The sequence below is a fragment of the Leptopilina heterotoma genome, unplaced genomic scaffold (assembly GCF_015476425.1).
Source record: "Leptopilina heterotoma isolate Lh14 unplaced genomic scaffold, ASM1547642v1 Lhet_43, whole genome shotgun sequence".
NCBI classification, from domain to species: Eukaryota; Metazoa; Arthropoda; class Insecta; order Hymenoptera; family Figitidae; genus Leptopilina; species Leptopilina heterotoma.
In genome coordinates this window covers 1,076,951-1,101,281 of record NW_025111081.1, presented here as the reverse complement: position 1 = coordinate 1,101,281, position 24,331 = coordinate 1,076,951, and the positions used below count along the sequence as shown (strand labels likewise).

At 23.5% G+C, this 24,331-nt stretch overlaps 1 protein-coding gene across 5 annotated transcripts; it reads right to left on the bottom strand.

The window, feature by feature from the left end:
* Positions 1–259: 259 nt before the first annotated feature.
* LOC122506608 (vigilin) lies at positions 260–23,905 on the bottom strand. Of its 5 annotated transcripts, none has more exons than XM_043618899.1 (23): positions 23,883–23,905; positions 23,620–23,690; positions 20,646–20,851; positions 20,312–20,527; positions 19,984–20,190; positions 14,423–14,638; positions 14,046–14,229; positions 13,600–13,914; positions 13,363–13,472; positions 10,721–10,877; positions 10,468–10,643; positions 10,199–10,330; positions 9,948–10,094; positions 7,939–8,097; positions 7,696–7,830; positions 7,329–7,547; positions 6,871–7,006; positions 6,443–6,594; positions 5,215–5,343; positions 5,014–5,124; positions 4,693–4,890; positions 3,903–4,121; positions 260–1,834 (listed from the first exon to the last, which is right to left on the bottom strand). In XM_043618899.1, exons 3-23 carry the CDS (start codon positions 20,808–20,810, stop codon positions 1,604–1,606), a joined length of 3,714 nt encoding a protein of 1,237 aa, XP_043474834.1. In that variant the 5' UTR covers positions 20,811–20,851; positions 23,620–23,690; positions 23,883–23,905; the 3' UTR covers positions 260–1,603. The 5 variants fall into 5 exon arrangements, with proteins under 5 accessions (XP_043474834.1, XP_043474838.1, XP_043474837.1 ...); XM_043618903.1 differs by having other exon boundaries at positions 6,443–6,591; XM_043618902.1 differs by having other exon boundaries at positions 10,468–10,640.
* Positions 23,906–24,331: the final 426 nt, after the last annotated feature.

The following is a 24,331-nucleotide window of genomic DNA, read 5'->3' as shown; positions in this document are numbered from 1 at the left end:
GTTTTTTTCCCAAATACAATAATTAATTAATTAATTATTATCATCATCATCATTATCATCAGTATCATACAAATAATTCTAATATTCGCATTCCTCCAACAATTTGAAAATGAGCTGTCTTTGAAGAAAATAGACAAGGCACTTTGAACCGAATAAGTTTTTTTTCACATTTTCATTTATTTCTTATTTTTTTTCTCATTATTTCAAATTCTTATCTAGTTGGCCTCGGAAATCTTTTTTTTTTTATATTTTTATAAAATTGTAGGGTTTTTGGGAGGGGGGGACAAGTTATTTTATTCATTTCGTTTTTTTTTAACTATTTCGCCGATTTTATTTCAACGATTAGAAAGTAAAAGAAAAATCGACGAAAAAAAAAATTGCTACACTTATAAATATGAAATTTATTAACAGATTAGGAAAAAAAAAGTGGAAAGTGATGAAGGGGGAAGAAGAACAGGGAGAGTGGAATTTTGATCGAAAAAAATTAAAAAATATTTTTTTTTATCGAATTTAATTTAATTTTATTCAACAAAAAAAAAGAATTAAAAAATAGGGTCCATAGTTTGAAATTTTTGAAAAATCTTAAAATTGCGGTTAAAAATCATCGAAATTAGGACTTTTTAAGTCAAATTGATTTTAAATTGGGGAAAAAAAGGAAAGTGCATTTTTCCCCCTCCACCCTCTCTTTCTCGAAAAAAAAATGTTTTCCTCCTTTGATTCATCATTTTTTTTTATTGAACGACACCGGGTCGCTCTCATATTTCAACAACAACAAAAAAAATGCAATTTATGTACAAAAATATAAATAAATTAACAAAAAAAGAAAAAAAAATTAAAAAACATTGAAACGAGCAAAAAAAAAATTGAAAAAAAATGACACTGACAGAAAAATATATATTTATAATATGTAAAAAGGAGGTGAAATATTATGCCGGGCTAATTATTATATTATAATAATAATAATTATCATCCATAAAATAATTGATAAAATATTCAGCTTTGTTCACGACTCAATTCTTTTTTTTTCATAATTTGAATTTAAAGAGCGTGTAAAATTAATTAAAAATATTCCTATATATGAAGCCACAGTCTTTTTTAAGTACAGCACATATCTGAACCTAAGACCCTTTTTTTGTTGTTGTTGTTATTGTTGTTTTAGATCCAGATATTGGGGTACATTGATATTAAACTGTAAATATAAACAATCGTCGTCTTCATTCAACTTCTTCTGTTATGTTGTTTTTCCCTTTTTTTTATTTATTTATTTATTTATTAGCAAAACCATTGTCAAAGTCCGAGAGAATTGGCCAAGTCGTATTGCAGCAGCTTTCAGTAATGGAGGAGGGGTTTTTTTTTTTTTTTAAATATAACTCAGCAAAATATTTTTTTTTGCTGGAGTACATTTTCTTTTCATCATTATCATTATCATCATATTGCAAAAAAAATTTGATGATCCTTAATTTTCTCTCTTTTTCTTAGTTTCTTTGTTAGAGGAAAGTTTTGTTTTTAGTGAAAAATTTTTTTTGCCTTGAAGAAAATATTGCAAAAAAAATTTTTTAAATGTTGATTTTTGTTTTCTTTTAGGAGATTATTTTTGTTTTTTTTAACGTTTTCCCCATGCACCGTCGGGAACTGACGCTGGAACATGAGTGAAACCACCAAATTGTGGAAATTCCTCGACACTCGCTGTATTTGGAGCACTTTGTTGTTGTTGTTGCTCCCATGGACCGCCTTTCACGATAAATCCAGAATCATTCTCACTTCCACTGCCCTCGTCGCGTTGAGGTGCTCGTAGACTATTTGTGTATTCATAGGTGTGCGACACTTCTTGCATCTTAAGGAAAAAAAGAAAAAAAAATAATTAATTATTTTTAAATTTGTTAAGTTTAGAAAATTTATGATCAAATATTTGAAAAATAAGTTTAAAAATGATTTAATTTTAAAATCCAAGAGTCAAATTCTTAATCAGCGATTCCGAAAACCCCAAAAGTGACGATTTTGAAGGGAAATTAACAGACTTCGCAAGTCGATAATTAATTTTAAAAAAGTAGCAAAAAGTAGCTTTCAAACTTAAAAAAAGTAGCTATCGAAAAATTAAACTTGACGACCAAAAAAAACTTGTTTTAGCAACTTCACAAAACTGACAAAAATTCCATTCTATATAATGCTAATAAATTGAATTCCTGCAACGAATTTTATTATTCATGAAAAAATTTAAATATTTAGAAAAATAATTTAATTCTTGTGAAGAATTTTATAAAAATTTTTTAATAATTAATTTCTTTCGACTAATTTAGTGAAAATTCTAATTAAAATAATTAAATTCTTGAGAAATTTCCATTTTCATGAAATGCAAAAAATTTTTTAAAATAATTAAATTTTTCGCAGAATTCTATTAAAATTTTTGAGAATAATTTAATGTCTGTGTGTCATTTTATTAAATTTTGTTAAAAATAATTGAATTCCTAAAAAGTATTTTATTATTTATGAAAATAATTAAATTCTTGCAAACGATTTTATTAGAATTTTTTTAAATAATTGAATTTCCAAGAAAAAATGTATTAATATTAAAAATAATTGAAAATCTTGCGATGAATTTTATTATTTATGCAAACAATTGAATAGTTGCAAAGAATTTTATTAAAATGCCTCAAAATAATTGAATTTTCTGGAATAATTTTGTTATTTATCGTCATAATTGAATTCGTTCGAAGAATTATTTATGTAAATAATTCATTTCTTGGTAAGTATTTTTTTAAAATCTAAGAGAATAATTGAATTATTTCAAAAAAATTTAATTTAAATATTTGAAAATAATTTAATTCCTGTGAAATTTTTATTCTTTTGGAATATAATTGAATGTTCGTGTAGAATATTATTAAAATTTGTGTTAAATATTTGAATTATTTTGTGAAATTTTATTAAAATAGTAGAACATTGAAAATCCTTGAATTAAGAAAATTTTTTGAAAATAATTGAATAGTTGCAAAGAATTTTATTAAAATGCCTCAAAATAATTGTAATTTTGGGAATAATTTTGTTATTTATCGATAAAACTGAATTCTTTCGAAGAATTATTTACGTAAATAATTAAATTCTTGTCAAAAATTTTATTAAAATCTAAAATAATGATTTAATTGTTTCAAAGAAATTTAATTAAAATTGTATTTAAAATAATTGATTTCATTCGAAACATTTTATTAAAATATTTGAAAGTAATTGAATTTCAAAGAAGAATTTTATTATTTATAATGATAATTGAAGTTTTGTCGAGAATTTTTTAAAAACTTTTAAATATAATTGAATTTTTGACAATAATTTCATTACTTTTGAAAATGTAAAATTGAATTTCTGAAATCATTTGTAACTTTTCCAAAATTCAAATTTTATTAGTGTTTTTTAGCTAAAATTCTTCTATAAATCCATTATTTTTAATAATTAATTAAATATACAATAAAAAATTTAACTAATTTAAGAAGAATCTGAATTATTAAAATTTTCCAAAAATCTAAGTTCTTTAAAATTTCTAATTAAATTCATTGAAAATTGAAATTAAAACCTTTTGAAGTTAATCTATTTATGAAAATTGTAAACGCAACTTTTTTAAAAATTCAATTAATTTTGAAATATTTAGGTAAAATTAGTCATTAAATAATTTATAATTAATAAATGTTATGATAGTTCTTCAAGAATGAAGTTATTTAAAAAAGAAATGATTGTCGAAACCTCTCGAGTAACTGAGTTTCAAACGAATTTCGTTAATTTTTTTTAAAAAAATGTCTGCCATATCGGATCCGTCATTTTTTAAAGAAAAAGAAAAAAAAAGTAAAGAACAAAAAGAATAAAAATCCAAAATAGTAAAAAATTAAAAAACTATGAAAAATAAATAAAGTTTTACTTACATATTCCTCCTCCAATTTGAGAAGATAGTCCTTAGCGTCAAGAACATTTTCCTCATTGCCAATGATCGTGACCATTTCTGGATCGGGATCAGTTTTACGGGGAATTTTAATATCGACCTTATAGTCGTCCATTATTTTCCGTATATTACGTCCCTTTGATCCAATTAGCCTTGAATGCACTGCCGAACTAATGCGAATTTCTTCCTTCATCAATCCGTCCTAAAATTAATTCGATTAATATTAATTATCAATTTAATTCCAATTCGAATTAATTACTTCGATTATAACTGACGATTATATCGTTTAAAAACTATTTTACAAATCATTATTTATATTTTTTTTGTTACTCCAAGTTAACAAATTGGAATATTTTTGGAAAAAATCATATTTACTTTTTTATTTTTCCATTGCACATGATCAAAATCAATTCAAATCAGTCTAGTATGACCACCAGACAAATAATAATGCATAATGAAATTTATTTAAATTGTTATAAACAATGTTAATAAAGAAAAAGATAAATTTGGTCCTCTTCATGAAAAAAATTGTTTTTTTTTCAGACAAATTTAAATTTATGTTTATTTAAGTAATTTATGTCTGTTTTGGCAAAAAAATGATTTTAGAGTTAATAATTATCATTGTTATTAACAATTATAATGAACAATTATCAAGTTTCTTTTGCATTTGAAAATATTTTCGGCATTTTTTAAATTTAAAATGTTTATATCATAAAATACTGTTTATAAAACTAATGATAAAATAAATAATTATTTCCTTCAGTTATACATACCAGCTCGTTAACAATCTTGAGAATATCATCTCTAGCGTCATGAGTGTTTGCCTCATAACCTGTGATAGTGATAAATCTCTCATCAGGCTCACCCTTGCGACGGAAATTAATTTGCACATCGTGATCTGTACGAATTTTCGTAATTACCGCTCCCTTTCGGCCAATAATTTTCGGATGATATTCGGGATCAACTTCAATCTGTAAAATAAAACAGAAATACATTTTTTTCGTTCTTTGCAAAAAGATAATTTATATTTTTTAATAATTATTTAATAATTTAATTATAATTAAACGTTTAATTAATATAAGTTCAAGTAATACCTTCAATTCGAAAGACTTTAATATTTTATCCTCTTTCTCGGCTTTGAGAATTTCGCATTTCTCCAAAATTGCTTGTTTTGCACTCTCAACATTGGCTGGAGTACCGCAGATCTGAAATTAAAAATATATTTTTTTTGTTACTTGAAGAAACATAAAGTATATATTTGTTCGTTAGAAAACAAGAAGTAAATTACTACATACCTCAATATAGTCGAGTCTTTCTTCAGCTGGGGAAAGTTTAATGTGAACATCATAAGTTTCCATTAATTCCCGAACATCCTTTCCTTTCTGTCCAATAATCGAACGATGGAAATCAAATGGAACCTCCACCTTTTTAGAAAAAAATTTAAATTTTTAATTATTAAATTCTTTCGACAAATTTTAATAACATTTTTCAAGAAATTCGATTAAACTTGCATTAAAAATAATTGAAATTCTGCAATGAGTTTTACTGTTTATGAAAATAATTGAATTATTACGAAGAATTTTATAAAAAAGTTTCAAACAATTAATTTTTTTCGAAAAAATTTATATTCTATTTTTAATAATTTAATTCCCGTGAAATTTTCATTATTTTAGAAAATAATTGAATATTCGTATAGAATTTTGTCAAAATTGTTTTTAAATAATTGAACTCTTCTCTAAATTTTTTTTTTTTAAATAGATAATTTGAAAATAATTGAAATAATTTGATTAATAATTGAATTAATTGAATTCTTTCAAAGAATTACGTTAAAATTTTTAAAATTGAAACTAATTTCATCTAATTTTTGTAAAGAATTTTAATAATTATTAAAATAGTTGAATTCTTTCAAAGAAGAATTGCAATAAAATTTTTAAAATTGAAAGTAATTTCATCAGAATTGAAATTACAATTTTTCAAAAAAAAATTCTTTATTAAATGATTTATAAGTAATAACTTTATTTTTTTGGAAAATAATCGAATGTTTCTGTAGAATATTATCAAAATTTTTGCTTATAAATTAAATTCTTTTGAGAAATTTTATTAAAATAGAATGTTGAAAGAATTAAGAAAAATTATTTGAAAATAATAAAAATTTTCCCATGAATATTATTAAAATTTTTGAAAATAATTGAATTTTATTAATTTTAAAAGTAATTGAATTCTTATGATGAATACTGTTATTTATGAAAATAATTTAATTTTGCAATGAATTTGATTAAAATTCCTGAAAATAGTTGAATTCTATCGAAGAATTTTGCTTTTCACATTTTATAAAGATAATTGAAATGTTGCCAATTTTTTTTAGATCTTTTAAAAATAATTGAATTTCTGCGAATAATTTTTTTTTTTACATTATAATATAAGAATATTGTTACTGTAACTTTTTCAAAATTATTTTCATCATTTCAATTCAATAATTATTAAATCTGAAAAATAAAAAAAAATTAATTTCTAAAAACGTACTTCAATTGTTGTTGGTACGAGATCGAGAAGAGCCTGTTTGGCATTAGCCGCATTTTCTGGCAAGCCGGTGATGCGAATAATGTCGCCCGGTGAAACGGCTGGAGCTTCATCTCCATTCTCGCCGTTTACTTGGTCCACTGGTTTCTCGTCTACTATAGAAATTCCCAAATAATTTGTATTTAATATTCGAAAATATACATTTAAATATATTATATTCTTATAAAAAATTATGAGATTATAATATTTTAATCATAATTTTTTATATAATTTAAAACAACATTTTTAAAGATAAATTACTCTCCTTAATATAAAATGTTTTCTTTTAACTTTAAAGTCAATCAAAATTTAACTTTAGTCAAAATTTTTATGAAAATAAAATACTTTTGCAAAATTAAAAATTACTTTTTACAAAAAAAATTTTTGTTTACCATAAGTATCACGATCGGGAATTTTAATTTGGACATCAAATTCAGCAGTAACGCTTTGTATTTTACAACCTTTAGCACCCATAACAGTTCGATGATATTTTCTCGGGATAATGCATTCAATTGTGATCATTGATTCCTAAAAAAAAAATGAAGTTTATTAATCTCTCTATTCTCACCTTTATCTTTTTTAGTTTTTTTTTTATATTTTCACATTAGAATTAATATGTATTTTGGTTTAATTATTATAAGATAGAAATTAATTTATTATATAATAGAAGTTCTTTTAAATTTATAGAGGTTTATAAATTTATCTTTAGTATAATTACATAATATAAAAATTAATAAGTACTATTATTAATTAATAATATTAATTATTTAATTAATAACTAAAAATATAATAATTTTTGTATTATGTTCGTTATTAAAATGTATATAAATATTGTATTAATTTTTTTTACCAAGTTTTGCACAATTTCACGCATACGTTGTTTGGCAGCTTCTATGCATTCGTGAGAACCCTTGAGAGTGACACGATTACTCTCGACACCGGGCCTTGGAAAAGAGATTTGCACACCTCCACATTCATCAGCAATTTTATGCAAAACTCCACCTCTCCTGGCAACGAAATGTCGATGATGCTTCAAGTCAATCAAAATTTCACCCTCGATTATGTTGTCCTATTGGAGAAATCATAAAGTAAAAATAATTAGAGAAACAAATGACAAATTTCAATTTGCTTTTTTTAGAGAACTTAATTAAAATAATTATGACAGTTAAATTAAAATTCAAGGATTTAAAACTTATTCTAAAAGGAAAAATTCTCACTATTTCACTGATGCATGCCTCCAATTCGGCTTTGGCCTTTTCCACCGCTTCTTTTTTACCCATAATAGTAATTAATTCCTTATCTTCATCTTTATCAGTCGGGAAGATAATTCGAACTCCTGTGGATTCACGAATCTATAAAGAAAATTAATTTAAGTAAAATATAAATTTTTATTAAAAAACAAATTGTTTTGTTGAATGAAGAAATTTTTTTGTAAATATGAAAAGACAGTAAAATTTTACCCTTTTGATATTAGCACCGTTTTTTCCTATAATAAATTTATGGTGTTGAGCCTTGGCGCGTATTTCTACAGTGTAACTCGAGAGTAATTTTTCATTAGTCAACTCTAATAGTTGTTGCTTTGCTTTCTCGACGTCTTCTTTTGGTCCTCTAATGCTAACCTGAAATTTTATAATTAAATTAAATTTAATATTCTTCCTTTCTATTTATTTCTATTGCAGACCTCGGATCGACTTTAAGGTGCAAAAAAAAGTCGCTTTAGTCGAAATAAAATAGAAAAAAGTCGAAAAAGTCGTTTATTTAATTCAGTGTTGTCAAAAAAATTTTATTTTGTATTTTCTGATCTTTCACTGATTTCTAAATTTAATTATTCAAAATTTGAATAATTTCGTTAAATAAATATTCAAATACTTCTTGTTTATTTCTATACAGGAATAAAATTTAAAAAATTTCTATTTAAAACCTTTTGAAATTTAATAAATTCTAAAAATTACAACTTCAATTCTCTTAAAATTCAATTATTTTCTACAATTTTTAATCAAACTTCTTCTCGAAATCAATTATTTTTAATAATTTTCCGAAAGTTCTTAAAGAATTCAATTATTTAAATACAACTAAGAATATTTTCAGGACCTTAATTTTTGTCAAATAAATGTGACCTTAAGGCCACAATATAAACAGATTTATTATTAAAATACAAAAATTCAGTTCTTTATAATGATTCCAACTGTCCCATGTTTTTTAAGTTATTAATTAATTTTCAAACAATTATAATTTAAAGAAATTCTTAAAATTAATTTTTCAAAACCTATTTTAAAAATAATTTATAAAAGATAATAGTTTTTCAATTATATAGAATTGAAAAATTTCCAAACAATTGAAATTTGGTAAATTCTATCAAAAAAAATAATTCAAGATTGAAAGAATTTTAATTATTAAAATAAACGCGATTTCTCCAAAATTTTAATAAATCTAAAAAAGTCATGTGTTTGTTAAAATGTTAAAAATAATTGTAAAAAATTTTAATGTTATTATTTTTTGTATGTATTTGAATTTTTGGAAATTTGTATTTAAAACTATTGAGAATAATTGAATTTTAAAAAATTAGAATGCAAAAATTCTAAGAATTATTTTTATCAAAAATATTTTAATATAATTTTTTTGTAGCTAATTTTCATTAATTAGCATTTTTAAATTTACACTCGAAGATTTTTCATTAAAAATTTTGCGAGAAATCAATTATTTTCAAAAATTTACAATTAAAAATTCTTTTAAAGTTTATTTTCAAAAATTCTTATCAAACACTTTGAAAAAAATCAATTATTTTCAATTAAATTTTACAAAATTTCAATTATTGAAACTCTTTTTTATTGTAAATTTTAAAATTTTTATTTAGTATCTATTTATAAAAAAAAAGTTGAATTGTTTCGAAGAAATTATTAAAAATTTGTTGGAAATAATTGAATTTTATGGAAATATTTGAAAATATTTGAATTCTTACGAGAAATTCAATTAAATATGTTTTGAAAATAATTGAATTCGTGCAAAGAATTTTACTATATTTATAAAAATAATTGAATTCTTGTGAAGAATTTTACCATTTATAAAAATAATTGAATTGTTTCGAAGGATTTATTAAGATTTTGGAAAATAATTGAATTTATTCGAAATATATTAAAAATTGTTTTAAAAATTAAATTCTTCCGAGGAATTTAATTTCAATTATTTTAAAAATTTGCAATTAAAATTCTTCGAATGCTGATTTTCAAAAATTTATTAAAAACACTTTTAAAAAAATCAATTATTTTTAATTAAATTTTACAAAATTTTCAATATTTATTAAAACACTTTTCAATTGTAAATTTCGAAAATAAGTTGCATTTTATACTAAAAATTATTGCAATATTCGGAAAAAAAGTCGAAAAAGTCGTAATTTTTGAAAATAAGTCGAAAAAAGTCGAAAATGTTATAAAATCCGAGGCCGGCTATTGGGAAATAATTGAAAATTTACCTTATCGCTCTTACTATCCGAAGATGGGAATTTAATAGTGACACCTCCGCAGTCTTCCATTATGGATTGAATCAATTTACCACCGGTACCAATAAGCGTATTATAAAATTTCGGAGGTATTGCTATTTCATCAGTAACAGTGGCAGTCTAAAAAGAAGCATTTTTTTAAAAATAAAAATAAGCAATTAATTCAATTAATTAATAATAAAGCAATTATTTTAAAATATTTTTTAAAAATAATATTTTCTTACCATTTCATTTTGGATTTTTTGAATTTTATCCCTAGCCTCTTCGACATTTTCCTTTTTGCCAGTAATTGTTATTACATCACTTTTCTCACCTTCGGCTGGCAAATCGATTTTCGTTTGCGTCTCCTCGCGAATCTATTTTGAAAAGAAAGAAAATTTCCCTTTTTGTATTTTTTTTTAAAGAAAAATTAATAAACTAACAAAAAGGAGAGAAATAAAAAAAAATGTAGAAACATTTTTATATAAAACGTACTTAAGAAAAAAAAACGAACCTTGCGAATATTGACGCCACCTTTGCCAATGATGAATTTATGGAATTGCTTGAAAATCGGCACCTCTAGAACGTAGCTACTTTCACGCATTTCCTTCACCAGTTTCATTAAATATTTATGACACTTTTCAACGTCTTGTTTAGGACCGCGAATTTTCACTGCACCTGCTTTGTCTCCTTAAACAAATTTTTAAAGAAATTAACTTTTTATTCCAAAAGAAAGTTGAAAATAAAAAAAAAATATAAAAGCTTACCTTGAGCTGGAATAATGATTTGCACTTGATTGAATTTATCACGAATTTCTTTAATATTATCGCCTTTAGAACCAATAATTTTACGATAGAAACGCGGCTCAATTGCAACGTCCTTCTCGACTTCGTTCTCCAATTTTTCCACCATTTCCAACAATTCCTGAAAGATGAAAATTTATAATTTTTGGTAAAAAGAAAGCAAGTTGAAAAAAATCGAAACTCAATTTCAAGAATAAGAAAAGAAGAAAAAATGAAATAAAAAATCATTTTTGAATCTCCAGAGTTGTTACAAAAATTTAATTTTGCTTTGCCTGATTTCCAGGCAAAATTTTGACTTTTTTCCTAACCATAAAGAATATTCTGATTCACTCTAAAATATAAGATACTCAAAAAAAACGTTCTATTACATTTATTTATTGTAACTTCTTCAAAATTATTTTCATCAATCAATTATTTTTAGTAATTTTTGAAAAAATTTTTCTTTGAAAATTTTCAAATCCATTTGTTTCACAATTGAATTTTACTTGAAATTCAAATTATTCGGAAATTCTTCAATTAAATATAACATTAAAAAATAAAAACTTGAAATAATTTTAAAAATTTCAATTAAGTTTTTTGAAAAAAATAGTTCTATAGAATTTTTTAATTAAAAATATGAAAAATTCAGATTTTCAAATATTTTAATTTGAAACCTTTACAAAATTCAATTATTTCTAAAAATTGCAATTATTAGTAACTTTTCCAAAATTCAATTATTATCTAAAACTATAACTGAAATTAATTTCCAAATCAATTTTCAATAGAAAATTCTACTATTCGATTATTTAAATACAAACATAGATAATTCATTGAATAATTGAATGTTTCTTAAAATTTAATTCTCAAAGAATTTTATCAACAAATTTTTAAATATTTGAATTCATTCGACGAATTTTAATAAAATTTTTAAGAATAATTACATTTTTCGATGAATTTGATTAAAATTATATTAAAAATAATTGAAATTATGAAATGAGTTATATTATTTATGAAAATAATTCAATTCCTGTAAAGAATTCAATTACTTTTGGTAAATAGTTTAACTCCTGTGAAGAATTTTATTATTTATCAAAAATAATTGAATTCCTTCGAAGAATTTTATTATTTTTGGAAAATAATTGAATTGCTGCGAATAATTTTATTCTTTTTTTGCAAATAATTGAATTTCTGTGGAGATTTCATTAATTTTTTTTAAAAAAATTGAATTTCTGCGAAGAATTTTATGGTTTTTGTTTTAAATAATTGAATTCCTGGAAAGAATTTTATGAAAAGTTTTTACATAATTGAATTCTTACGAAGAATTTTATTAATATTTAAAACTAATTGAATTCTTTTGACGAATTTTAATAAAATTTTTAAGAATAATTAGATTTTTCGAGGAATTCGATTAAAATTGAATTAAAAATAATTGAAATTCTGTAATGAGTTTTATTAATTATGAAAATAATTGAATTATTGCGAAGAATTATGTAAAAAAATTACAAACTATTGATTTTTTTCGAGAAAATTTATGCAAATTCTATTTTTAATAATTGAATTTCTGTGAAATTTTCATTATGTATTTTAGAAAATAATTGAATATTCGTGTTGAACTTTGTCAAAATTGTTTTTAAATGATAGAATTCTTTTGGGAAATTTTATTAAAATAATAGATATAGAAATTATTGAAATTAGAAAAATGTTTTAAAATAATTGAAATTTTGCAATGAATTTTATTTAAATTTTTGAAAATAATTGAATTTTATTACTTTTGAAAATAATTGAATTCTTTTGATAAATATTGTTATTTACGAAAATAATTGACTTCCTCCAAATGATTTTATTATTTATCAAAATAATTCTTATGAAATTTATATTTTTTGAAAAATAATTGAATTTAATTGAATTAAATTGAAATTAAATTGAAATAATTGAATTTAATTGAATTTAATTTTTGTTTAATAATAGAATTCTTTTGGCAAATTTTATTAAAATAGTAGAATATTGAAAATCATTGAATTAAGAATAATTTTTCAAAATAATTGAAATTTTGCCACGAGTTTTATTAGAATTTTTGAAAACAATTGAAATTTATTACTTTTGAAAATAATTGAATTCTTGTGATGAATACTATTATTTATGAAAATGATTGAATTTTGCAATGAATTTTATTAAAACTCCTGAAAATAATTGAATTTCGGCGAAGAATTTTGCTATTTAAAAAGATAATTGAAATGTTGGCAAATATTTAAAAAAAAATTTTGAAAATAATTGAATTTCTGGAAGGAATTTTAATATTTATGAAATTAGTTGAATTCTTTCAAAGAATTGCGATAAAACTTTAAAAATTAAAAGTAATTTCAACAGAAATGAAATTAAAATTTTTCAAAAAAATAATTCATTAAATGATTTATAAATAATAACTTTATGTCAGTTCTTCAATAGAATTAAGATGTTTAAAATGAATTATTGGCAGAAATAGAAAAAATTTAATGTTTTTTTTAGAATTCGTGGTAATTTCTTAGTTTATGAGACAAACAAAAAGACACAAAAATTCAGAATCCCTGACTTTTTCCTGATTTCCCTAATCTGTGGCAACATTGATTTCGTTATTGAAGAAAATTTACCTTTTCGGCTTCTTTAACTCCAGTATGATTGCCCTCAATTCGTATCAAATTGACACCGCAATTCTCGGAAATTGTGATAACAACTCCCATTTCAGTCTTCAAGCGGTTTACTAGCATGAGAAAATTATTTTTTATTTATTCTTTCTGTTTAATAAATATTTCTATATATGATAATTAATAATTATTAATCAATTTAAATATTTCTATTAAATTTAATGCAACGAAATTTATTTTTACCATTTGCACCATTTTTTCCAATGATATGCTTGTAATATTTTGGATGTATATTGAGTTCGGTGAATGTTAATTTGGCAACAAAATCTTCAACCATTGATTGAATAGTTTTTTTCACCCTCTCAACCTCCTCTGGTGGGCCTTCAATTTTAATGCGATTTTCCTTATCGTTAAATTCAACATTCACCTTGCCCATGTCCTGAGTTATTTTTTTGATATTCGCTCCTTTTGGACCAATAATATATTTGTGAATCCATGCCGGCGCATCAACTCCATCATTACACATGCTATTCGCCTTTTCGTAAACCTTACTCAAGGCTGAAAACAAAAAACAATTTAATCTTCTTTTTCGACTTATTTATTAATTTTTATATTTTTTATTAGTTTTCAAAAAAGTAGTTGCAAATTTTTCTTAATTAAAAACTAAATTTTTTGTTCTATTTTCTCACCAATTCCAAGTTTATCATGAGGACCTCGAAGAGTAATTGTTCCCACTGAGGAATCGGCAGCTGGTATTTCTACACTAACTCCAGTTAATTGGAGAATTTCATTAATAGTACTGCCCTTGGGACCAAGAACATATTTGTGCTGAGACTTGGGAACTTCCACGGAAACTGTTGCGCATCGCTTCTCCTAGGATGGGAGAAATTTTCATTTTACAAGGAAATATAAATTAATATATTAAAAAAAGAATTATTGATAGATAAAAAATGTATATCTTCATAAAATAATAATAATAATCTTCAATAAATAAATATTATGACATAATAATTAAATATATAATTTATAAATAAAAAAGAATGTAAAGCACGCTTTGAAATCATACCATGTCAGCATGAATGGCCTCAATTCGCTCCTTAGCAAGAGCAACACCTTCAGTCTCGCCTGCAATTGTAATTTCATCCTTTTGAACCGATAGAGGTGGAACGTTAATAAGGGCTCCAGTCTCGGCGATGAGCTTCGTCAGGTTCTCATTGTGAGCACCCACAACAAAGGGATGATACATTTTTGGCACTGATACCCTCACGAAAGCTTTCCTCGACTATGATAAGAAAAAGATAATAAATAAAATTATAAAGAAAATCGCGAAGAAAAATTATAAATTCATTCAATTCAATGAATTTTTGTAAAAAAAAATAAAGAAATTTAGAAGCGAATATTTTATAAATATAAAAGCACTTAAAAAATTTTCAAAAAACGATCATGACTCAATATAATTCTCAGCCGACGAACAAATAACGAATCCTAATAAAATTCGTTCCCTTATGGTAAGATTTTAATGATTTGCGGATCGTATCTTAAAAAGGAACACATACATTTTTTTCAACTTAAATCTTAACCTTAATTAATAAATTTTTTGAATTTTAAGAATAATAAAAGATTTTTAAAATTTGCAGACTTCGCAATCGATAATTAATTTTAAAAAAGCAGCTTTCAAAAGAATAAAAAAATAGTAAAAAAGTAGCTATCGGAAAATTAAACTTGACGACAAAAAAAACTCGTTCTAAACACTTCGCAAAACTGACAAAAATTACATTTTATATTTTATTTTCCTGACTGTTTTCGAAAAAAAAATTTTTTTACTCACGAAAAATATTTACTTCTTTCTTATCTTGCTAATAAATTCAATTCCTGCAGCGAATTTTATTATTCATGAAAGAATTTAAATATTTAGAAAAATAATTTAATTCTTGCGAAGAATTTTATAAAATTTTTTAAATAATTCATTTCTTTCGACTAATTTTATGCAAATTTTAATTTAAATATTTAAATGCATGAGAAATTTTTATTATTCATGAAAAGAATTGAATTCTCTTACATAGATTTTTACAAAAAATTTTTTAAATTATTTAATTCTGTTTGGAAATTTTATGAAAATAGTAGTTATTCAAAATCATTAAATTGCGAAAAGTTTTTAAAAATATATAAATTTTACAAAGAATTCTATTAAAATTTTTGACAATAAATGAATTTCTGTGTGGTATTTGATTAAATTTTATAGAAAATAATTGAATTCCTAAAAAGTATTTTATTATTCATGAAAATAATTGAATTCTTGCGAACGATTATCTTAGAATTTTTTTATATAATTGAATTTCCAAGAAAGAATTTATTACTTTTAAAATAATTGAATGCTTGTGATGAATATTGTTATTTATGAAAATAATTGAATTTTGCAAAGGATTTTATTAAAATGCCTCAAAATAATTGAAATTTCGGGAATAATTTTATTTAGAGGTGTGCATTTAATCGAGTTGAACCGAACATTAATCGATTCAACAACAGAAAATTCGAATCGAATTTTCTCTCGATTCGAATCGGCCAATTCGAAGTTTCGAATTTCGAATTGCTCGACTCGACTCGAGTTTCGAATAATTCGGCCAATTCGAAACACAACATACTGCATACACTACATAGCAATTCGAAAGTCTAACTTCGATTTTCGAATTGGTCGAATTTATTCGAAACTCGAGTCGAGTCGAGCAATTCGAAATTCGAAATTTCGAATTGGCCGATTCGAATCGAGAGAAAATTCGAGTCGAGCAATTCGAAATTCGAACCTTCGAATTTCGAATTGGCCGATTCGAATCGAAAGTTAAGGGGTCTTGTAACTTTTTTAGCCCTAAAATTGGATGATTTTAAAAAAATTTTTGCTCATAAGTTTAAAAATATAATTGATCAAAAGTTTTTACATGTCATTGTGTATGTAAAGAAGTTTTAAAAAAAGGATTTCAGATTGGAAAAAATATATATACCTTCCTTCTACAGGGGGCGCTTTGTCTACTAGTAAAAATTACTTTCAATTACGGTTGTCACTGTAGCTCATAGCAGAATCATCTAAAATAAAAAAATCAAACATAATTTCAAAATAGATGACTTAATACAGGACCTAAACCTCGAAATACTTAAAAACATCAAAAAATAAGAAAATAGCAAGCTTTTGAATCTAAAAATCTGAAAAAACACAATTTTTTTAAACATAAATGATACACAAAAAGTGTAATTTTGAACATTAAAAGTAAATCAGAGGTTTAGATCCTGTATTAAGTCGTCCATTTTAAAATAAAATTTGATTTTTTAATTTTAGACGATTCTGCTATGAGCTACAATGACAACCAGTAATTTTTACCAGTGGCCAAAGTGCCCTCTGTAGAAGGAAGATACTTATGTTTTTTCAAATTTGAAATTCTGTTTTTAAGACTTCTTAACATACACAATGACATGTAAAAACTTTTGATCAATTATATTTTAAAACTTATGAGCAAAAAATTTTTTAAAAACTTCTGATTTTAATGCCTAAAAAAGTTACAAGACCCCTTAACCGAGTCGAGTTGAGCAATTCGAAATTCGAACCTTCGAATTTCGAATTGGCAGTTCGAATCGAATTTTCTCTCGATTCGAATTTTGCACACCTCTAATTTTATTATTTATCGACATAATTAAATACTTTCGTAGAATTATTTATGTAAATAATTCAATTCTTGGGATGAATTTTATTAAAATCTAAAAGAATAATTGACTTATTTACAAAAAAATTTAATTAAAATTGTATTTCAAATAATTGATTTCTTTCGAACAATTTTATTGAAATATTTGAAAATAATTGAATTCCTGTGAAAAATTCTAATATTTTTGTAAATAATTGAATTTTAAAAAAACATTTTTTCAAATAATTGATTTTTTCGAGGAATTGAAATTAAATTTTAAAGAATAATTACATCTTTTTGAGCAATTCCTGTAAAATTGTATTAAAAATAATTGAAATCCTGTGAAAAATTGTAATATTTTTATAAATAACTGAATTTTGCAAAGATTTTTATTAAAATGTCGCAAAATAATTGAATTTTCAGGAATAATTTTGTTATTTATCGTCAAAATTGAATTCTTTCGAAAAATTATTTATGTAAATAATTGAATTCTTGTGAAGAATTTTATTTAAATCTAAAAGAATAATTTAATTATTGCAAAAAAATGTAATTAAAATTGTATTTAAAATAATTGCTTTCTTTCGAAAAATTTTATTAAAATACTTGAAAATAATTGAATTCCTGTGAAATTTTTATTTTTTTGGAATATAATTGAATGTTTATGTAGAATATTATCAAAATTTATGTTTAATAATTGAAGTATTTTGAATAAATTTTATTAAAATTTTCAAAAATAATTGAATTCTTCTGATGAATTTTATTATTTATGAAAATAATTAATTGCAAAGAATTTTATTAAAATGCCTCAAAATAATTGACTTTTCGGGAATAATTTTGTTATTTATCGACATAATTGAATTCTTCCGAAGAATTATTTATGTAAATAATTAAATTCTTGGGAAGAATTTTATTAAAATCTAAAAAAATAATTGAATTATTTAATAAAAATTTAATTTAAATTTTAAAATAATTGTTTTTTTTCGAACAATTTTATTAAAATATTAACTTGAAAAGAATTGAATTCCTGTTATGTAGAAAATTCTAATGTTTTTTGTGAATAATTGTTTTTTTCTACGAATTGAAAATAAAATTTTTAAAATAATTGCATTTCTTGAGTACATATTAAAATTAATTGAAATCCTGCGATGAATTATATTATTTATGAAAATAATTGAATAGTTGCAAAGAATTTTATTACAATTTTCAAAAATAATTGAATTCCTGAGAAGAATTTTATTATTTATGAAAATAATTCAATTATTTCGAAAATTGTTATTAAAATGTTTAAAAAGAATTGAATTTCTGTGAAATTTTTTTTAATTCTTGAAAATAATTGAGTTTTTTATTAGAATGTTATAAACATTGTTTGAAATAATTAAGTTTTTCAAAATATAATAAATATTATAAAAATTTTATTTTAAATAATTGAATTCTTGTGCAAAATTTTATTTGTGAAAATAATTGAATTTTTCGATTAATTAATTTAAAATGGCATTTAAAATAATTGAAATTCTTCGATGAACTTTATTATTTATGAAAATAATTGAATTCTTGTTTAGAATTTTATTAAACATTTTTTTTTAAAAATTGAATTTCTAGGAAAAATTTTATTATTAGTTAAAGTATTTGAATTATTGTGAAGAATTGTATAAAATTTTTGTTAAATAATTGGTTTTTTCTAAATTCTTTGAAAATTCTATTCTTAATTAATTGAATTCCTGTGGAAATTTTATTATTTATGAAAATAATTGAATTTTATCAATTTGTTTTTAAATAATTGAATTCTTTTGCCAAATTTTATGAAAATATTAGATATTGAAAATAATTAAATTTCGAATCTTTTTTGAAAATAATTGAATCGTTTTAAAGAATTTGATTATAATTTTTGAGAATAGATTTTTTATTTCTAGTATTAGCGAATTTAAAGTAGTGGAAATTCTCAAAAAAACCAGAAATAGTAGCTTTTAATGGCTGTAATCTAAAAAATACCCTAATAATTGCATAACTTTTTACTACGTAAAAAGTAGTAAAAAGTAGGTTTTGGTAGATGAGTGCGAAGCCTGCTTTTGGTCAAATTTTTTAATTTATGTCCTGTAAGCAACGGATAACGAATCCACATATGATTGGCTTTCATTGTCCGTTTGGTCAGATTTTTAATTTTTGTCCTCTAAGCAACGAATAACGAATCTAATTGATTCGTTTATTATTTAACCGTTTGATCAAATTTTTAATGTATGTCCTGTAAGCAACGGATAACGAATCTAATTGATTCGTTTATTATTTAACCGTTTGGTCAAATATTTAATTTATGTCCTGTAAACAACGGATAACGAATCCAAATATGATTCGCTTTAATTGATCGTTTGGTTACATTTTTAATTTATGTCCTGTAAGCAACGAATGACGAATCTAATTGATTCGTTTATTATTTAACCGTTTGGTCAAATTTTTAATTTATGTATTGTAAGCAACGAATAACGAATCTAATTCATTCGTTTATTATTTAACCTTTTGTCAAATTTCGAATTTATGTCCTGTAAGCAACGGATAACGAATCCAAATATGATTCGCTTTTATTGTCCGTTTGGTCAGATTTTTAATTTATGTCCTGTAAGCAACGAATGACGAATCTAATTGATTCCTTTATTATTTAACCGTTTGGTCAAATTTTTAATTTATGTCCTGTAAGCAACGAATAACGAATCTAATTGATTCGTTTATTATTTAACCGTTTGGTCAAATTTTTAATTTATGTCCTGTAAGCAACGAATAACGAATCTAATTCATTCGTTTATTATTGAACCTTTTGTCAAATTTCTAATTTATGTCCTGTTAGCAACGGATAACGAATCTAAATAATTCTTATCCAATTTCTTTGCAAATCTACTTCTATCTGCTCCTTTACGTTAATAAAAAATAATTCTCTTCTTCTTTGCAAACTTCTTTCTTCTTTTCTCACCTGTTCGTCAGAAATAACACGAATATCATGTTCGGCTTTTTCAATTCCCTCTTTTGTCCCCGTGATGGTTACAATATCGGATTGTTCCTGAAATGCAGGCACCATAATTTTCGTCGACGTAACTTTCTCCAATTCCTTTAGTCTCTGTCTTTGCTTTCCAAGAATCCATCTGTGATGTTCCTTAGGAATATTAATTTGTTTCGTTGACTGTAAAAAGAAATTTTTTTTTATTGTTATTTTCCATAAATTGAAATTAAATTATTTTCATAAATTTCCATAAAAAAATTAAAGTAGTAAAGAAAAGAAAGTAGAAATAATTTATTCTCACTTGAGTTTGGAAATTGGTTAAAATTCGACGTTTCGCTTCAAGGACCTGCGATTCTTTTCCAGTGACAAGGAAAGTTAATGACTGATCCTTTGACGATGCAATTTCAATGTGTGCACCCGATTCCTTGGTGATTAATTGGCAAGTGCGAATTGATTCGCCTTCACCAAATTTATCGCTGTGATCGAATTTCCTCTCCTCAACTGGTACACGAAAAACCTACATTTGAAACCGGAAAAATTAAAATATGTTCCTTAAGATATAAGACAATTTTTATAAATTTTAGAGTATAAGAATAGTTGTTATAATTATTAGAATAATAAAATTTGATTCTTACGTGAGTAACAACGGAACACCCGACGCGCATTCGATTATTGCCTTGAAGCGGGGGATTTGGACTGCTGGTGGTCGATCCTGTTGATTCCGGAAGGAGTGGAAAAGTCTCGTCGTAAGTTGGAGGCTCATAGGCCGGTCCCTCTTCCATTACTGATGGCTGCTGCATTTTCGGATTGTCCTGTGTCGTGCCAAGTCCTTACAGTAGCACTAAATTTAAAAAAAACAAATTTATTCCAATTAATATCGTAAAAAATTATACAAAACGAAATTCGGGGTAAATCAACACAAATTACGGGGCAATAACGATCAACTCTTTCTAACAACCATCTCCCCTATAATTTTCTTCACTGTTTCAAAACACACATTAAACTTCTATAATTGATGCGGGTTGAAGAATTTTTTTTCTAATTTGTAACCTTTTTCCATTTAATTCATTTAAATAGCCAAACAAAACCTCAACTGTGGTTTCTTTTATTTCAAATAAATTAAACTACGTAATTTAACATCAAATGATATACATTTTTTATTTAAATTTAGTAAAATTTCAATTCAAAATTTAATTTTAATAATAGTCATTTTTCCAGTTTTTATTTTATAAAATATTTTTAAAAAATTATTTTTTAAAATATTTTTTCAAATAATTTTTTTTTTAAATTGAAGAAAAATACTTTTTAAACTTAATCAAAGAAAAAACATATATTAATCTACAGAATGTTTGTTACGTAATTTTTTTTATAAGTCCATCTTGAAATGAATGAAAATGAAAACAATTATTAAATCATATATTTTTCGTGTTAAACAAGATTATAATAATCGACTCAATGACTTAAATTAGAATAATCGTTACCCGAAAATGTTCTTATCTCGTAAAATTAAGGATAAATTCTCATTGAAATTAGTTTCAGTTAAGGTCAAAGGTGTTTGAAAAAAAATATTACACAAAACGCAATCTAATCGTCACACAACTGATAAAAGAAAAAAAAAGAAATTCACTTTTTAAAAAAAAGTGTATTTTAAATGTATTATTAAGCATCTCGATATATAAATTTTTCAGGTCTTTAAAAAGTGAAAATTACATTTAAATTTTTTTTTAAACACAGGGATTTTATTGTTTTTGGAGAATATGACAAAATGAATTTTAATTATTTGCAAAATTTTAGGGTAAAATTAAAAATCTTAAAATTATTTTTAAAATTACATTCAAATTTCGAAAAATTTAAAAAATGTTAATCTTTTAAGCTCAATTTTTAAAATGGTATGTAAAAATTTAAACACTTTGGTTTAATTTTTTTAAAATATCTTAAAACTTTTGGATTAATCTAAATTTTTAAATGTTTGCCTTAAAATTTTTTAAATTTCAGTCAAACATAAAAAAATTAAAATTAGATATTTTTTATACCTAAAATCTTTAAAAATTTTAAAGATTTTTAAATTTAAATTAATTATTATTAAATTAAAATTAAAAAATATAATTAAAATTAAATTATTAATAATTATTTTTTAATTTTTTAAATTTTTTTTTTTTTTTTTGCTAAATACTTTTAAAATTAAATACTTTTGTATTTTAAAAAAATTTATTCTTTAACCCTGATTTTAAAAATAAACTTTAACTTAGTTTCTAAACGTTTTTAAATTATAAAATTCTTCAATTCTGTAACAAAATTTAAGAATCTTTTAACTAAACACTTTTTAAATTGTGATTATAAAGAAATATTTAAAAAATTGTAATCCCTTATTTTTTAAAATAATTAAAAATATTTTCAAATGTTTTAACTAAATTAAAAAATTTTAGCATATATTTTTTTTAAAGTTTAATAAAATATCCAAAATCCTAAAAAAAAATTATATTTCATCTTAAGTTTTAAAAATTATACTTGAAAAATTTTTAAATTTTGTTAAAATATTTGAAAATATTTTTAAACATAATTTAAAATATTTTAAAATGTTTAACTAAATTTAAAGTTTTTACCCTTTTTTCAAGTTGTAATAAAATATCAAAAATCTTTTAAAAAAATTATATTTTACCTTAAGTTTTAAAAAAACACTTACAAATTTTTTTAAATTGGTTCTGATTTAAAAATTTCTAAAAATAATTTTGAAAATCGGGTAAAATATGGAAAATTCAAATAAATTTCATTACTTTATTCTAATTGAAAAAAATTTTTTGTTTTTAAATTCAATTCTTAAAAAATTTTTATTTAATATTTTAACTTCTATTTTTGAAATTTAAAATTGAAAAAATTCACAATTCTAACAAAATTAAAAATAAAGAAGTAAAATAAAATACAGTTTCTAGCAAGAGATGAATTTAGGAAAAAAATTTACAATTTTCTGAATTTTCTTTTCTGAAAATTTTTTTAACAGTAAAAAGAGACCCTCCCAAAAAATAAAATTGATGAACAGAATTTTTTTTTCTCTCCCCCCTCTTGTTAGAAGAAGAATTATAAAAGAGAAAATTTTCTTTTCCAACTTATTTTATAATACATAAAATTTGCGTATTTTCATTTAAAAACATGACAAAATCAATTCTCTGTTTTATAAAAGAAACACGAACAAATGTTTAATTAATATATTCAATAATCGAATAAAATGCCAGCATGTCAATGACCAATGGTGGAGACAGTAACCACCATATGGAATGGAATGTTTCACTTTGACACGTCACAAGATCGCTAACCTCTTTCACGTCTCATTTTTTTAATGACACCACAAAAATCTCTCCATTCTAAATTTTACCAATTCATTCAACTAGTTCCACACGTTTTCCCCGATAACGATAAAATCATTCTGTCAATTTCCAAGGCGACAAAAATCAAATGTGTATGTGCCTCTGCTGTATGTATATATATATATATAGATGTGTGTGACCTTACCCGAAGGGGGAAAAAAACCGAAATGAAACTGCCCAGAGAGAGAGAGAAGAGAGAAAAGAAAAATGCGAGTAATAAAAATTGAATGAAAAAAAAGACACTTACTGTACCGTAATACTAGAATCCGGCCAAGAAATAAACTTCTATCACGTCGCCAGTTTCCTTTAATAATCCACCTGAAACATTTTTCAAGAAGAAAAAAAAATAAAATATATTTTTATCTTATTTAAAATGAAAAAATCACTCGTTTATATAGACACACACCACTTTGAATATATTATAGAAAAAAAAGAGAAAGAATTTTGAAAAAAAAATCACCGAGAGAATAGAACACTATTCGACGAAAATGCAACTGCGACTTCACTTACCGGTAACGCAAAGTGAAATGAGGCAAATTTAGGATTGGTCAGATTGGTCTCAATTCGGGGAAAAAATAGTCACCATCTCTTATCTTGTTTAGGGGAAAAGAGATGGGTTGTGTGTCTCGTCAAAGTTTTATCTTTAAGGGAGCATTTACACCTTCGGTAAAAATTTCCCGAACGGAAAATTTTTCATTGGAGTAAGAGAGACAGACTGTGTATCTGACTCTCTTACTCCAATGCAAATTTCCCTTTCTGGACAATTTTTACAGATGGTGTAAACGCTCCATAAGGCCTCTCTTTATTGCAAGACGATTATTGCCGTTAATATTTCCCATTGTTGGAAAATTCTCCGTCATGGTGGGATAACAATGTCGATAAAGTTGAAAGAAACTCTAGTAAAAATTGCCCAGAACGGAAAATTGACATTGGAGTGAGAGAGACAGACTGTGGCTGTC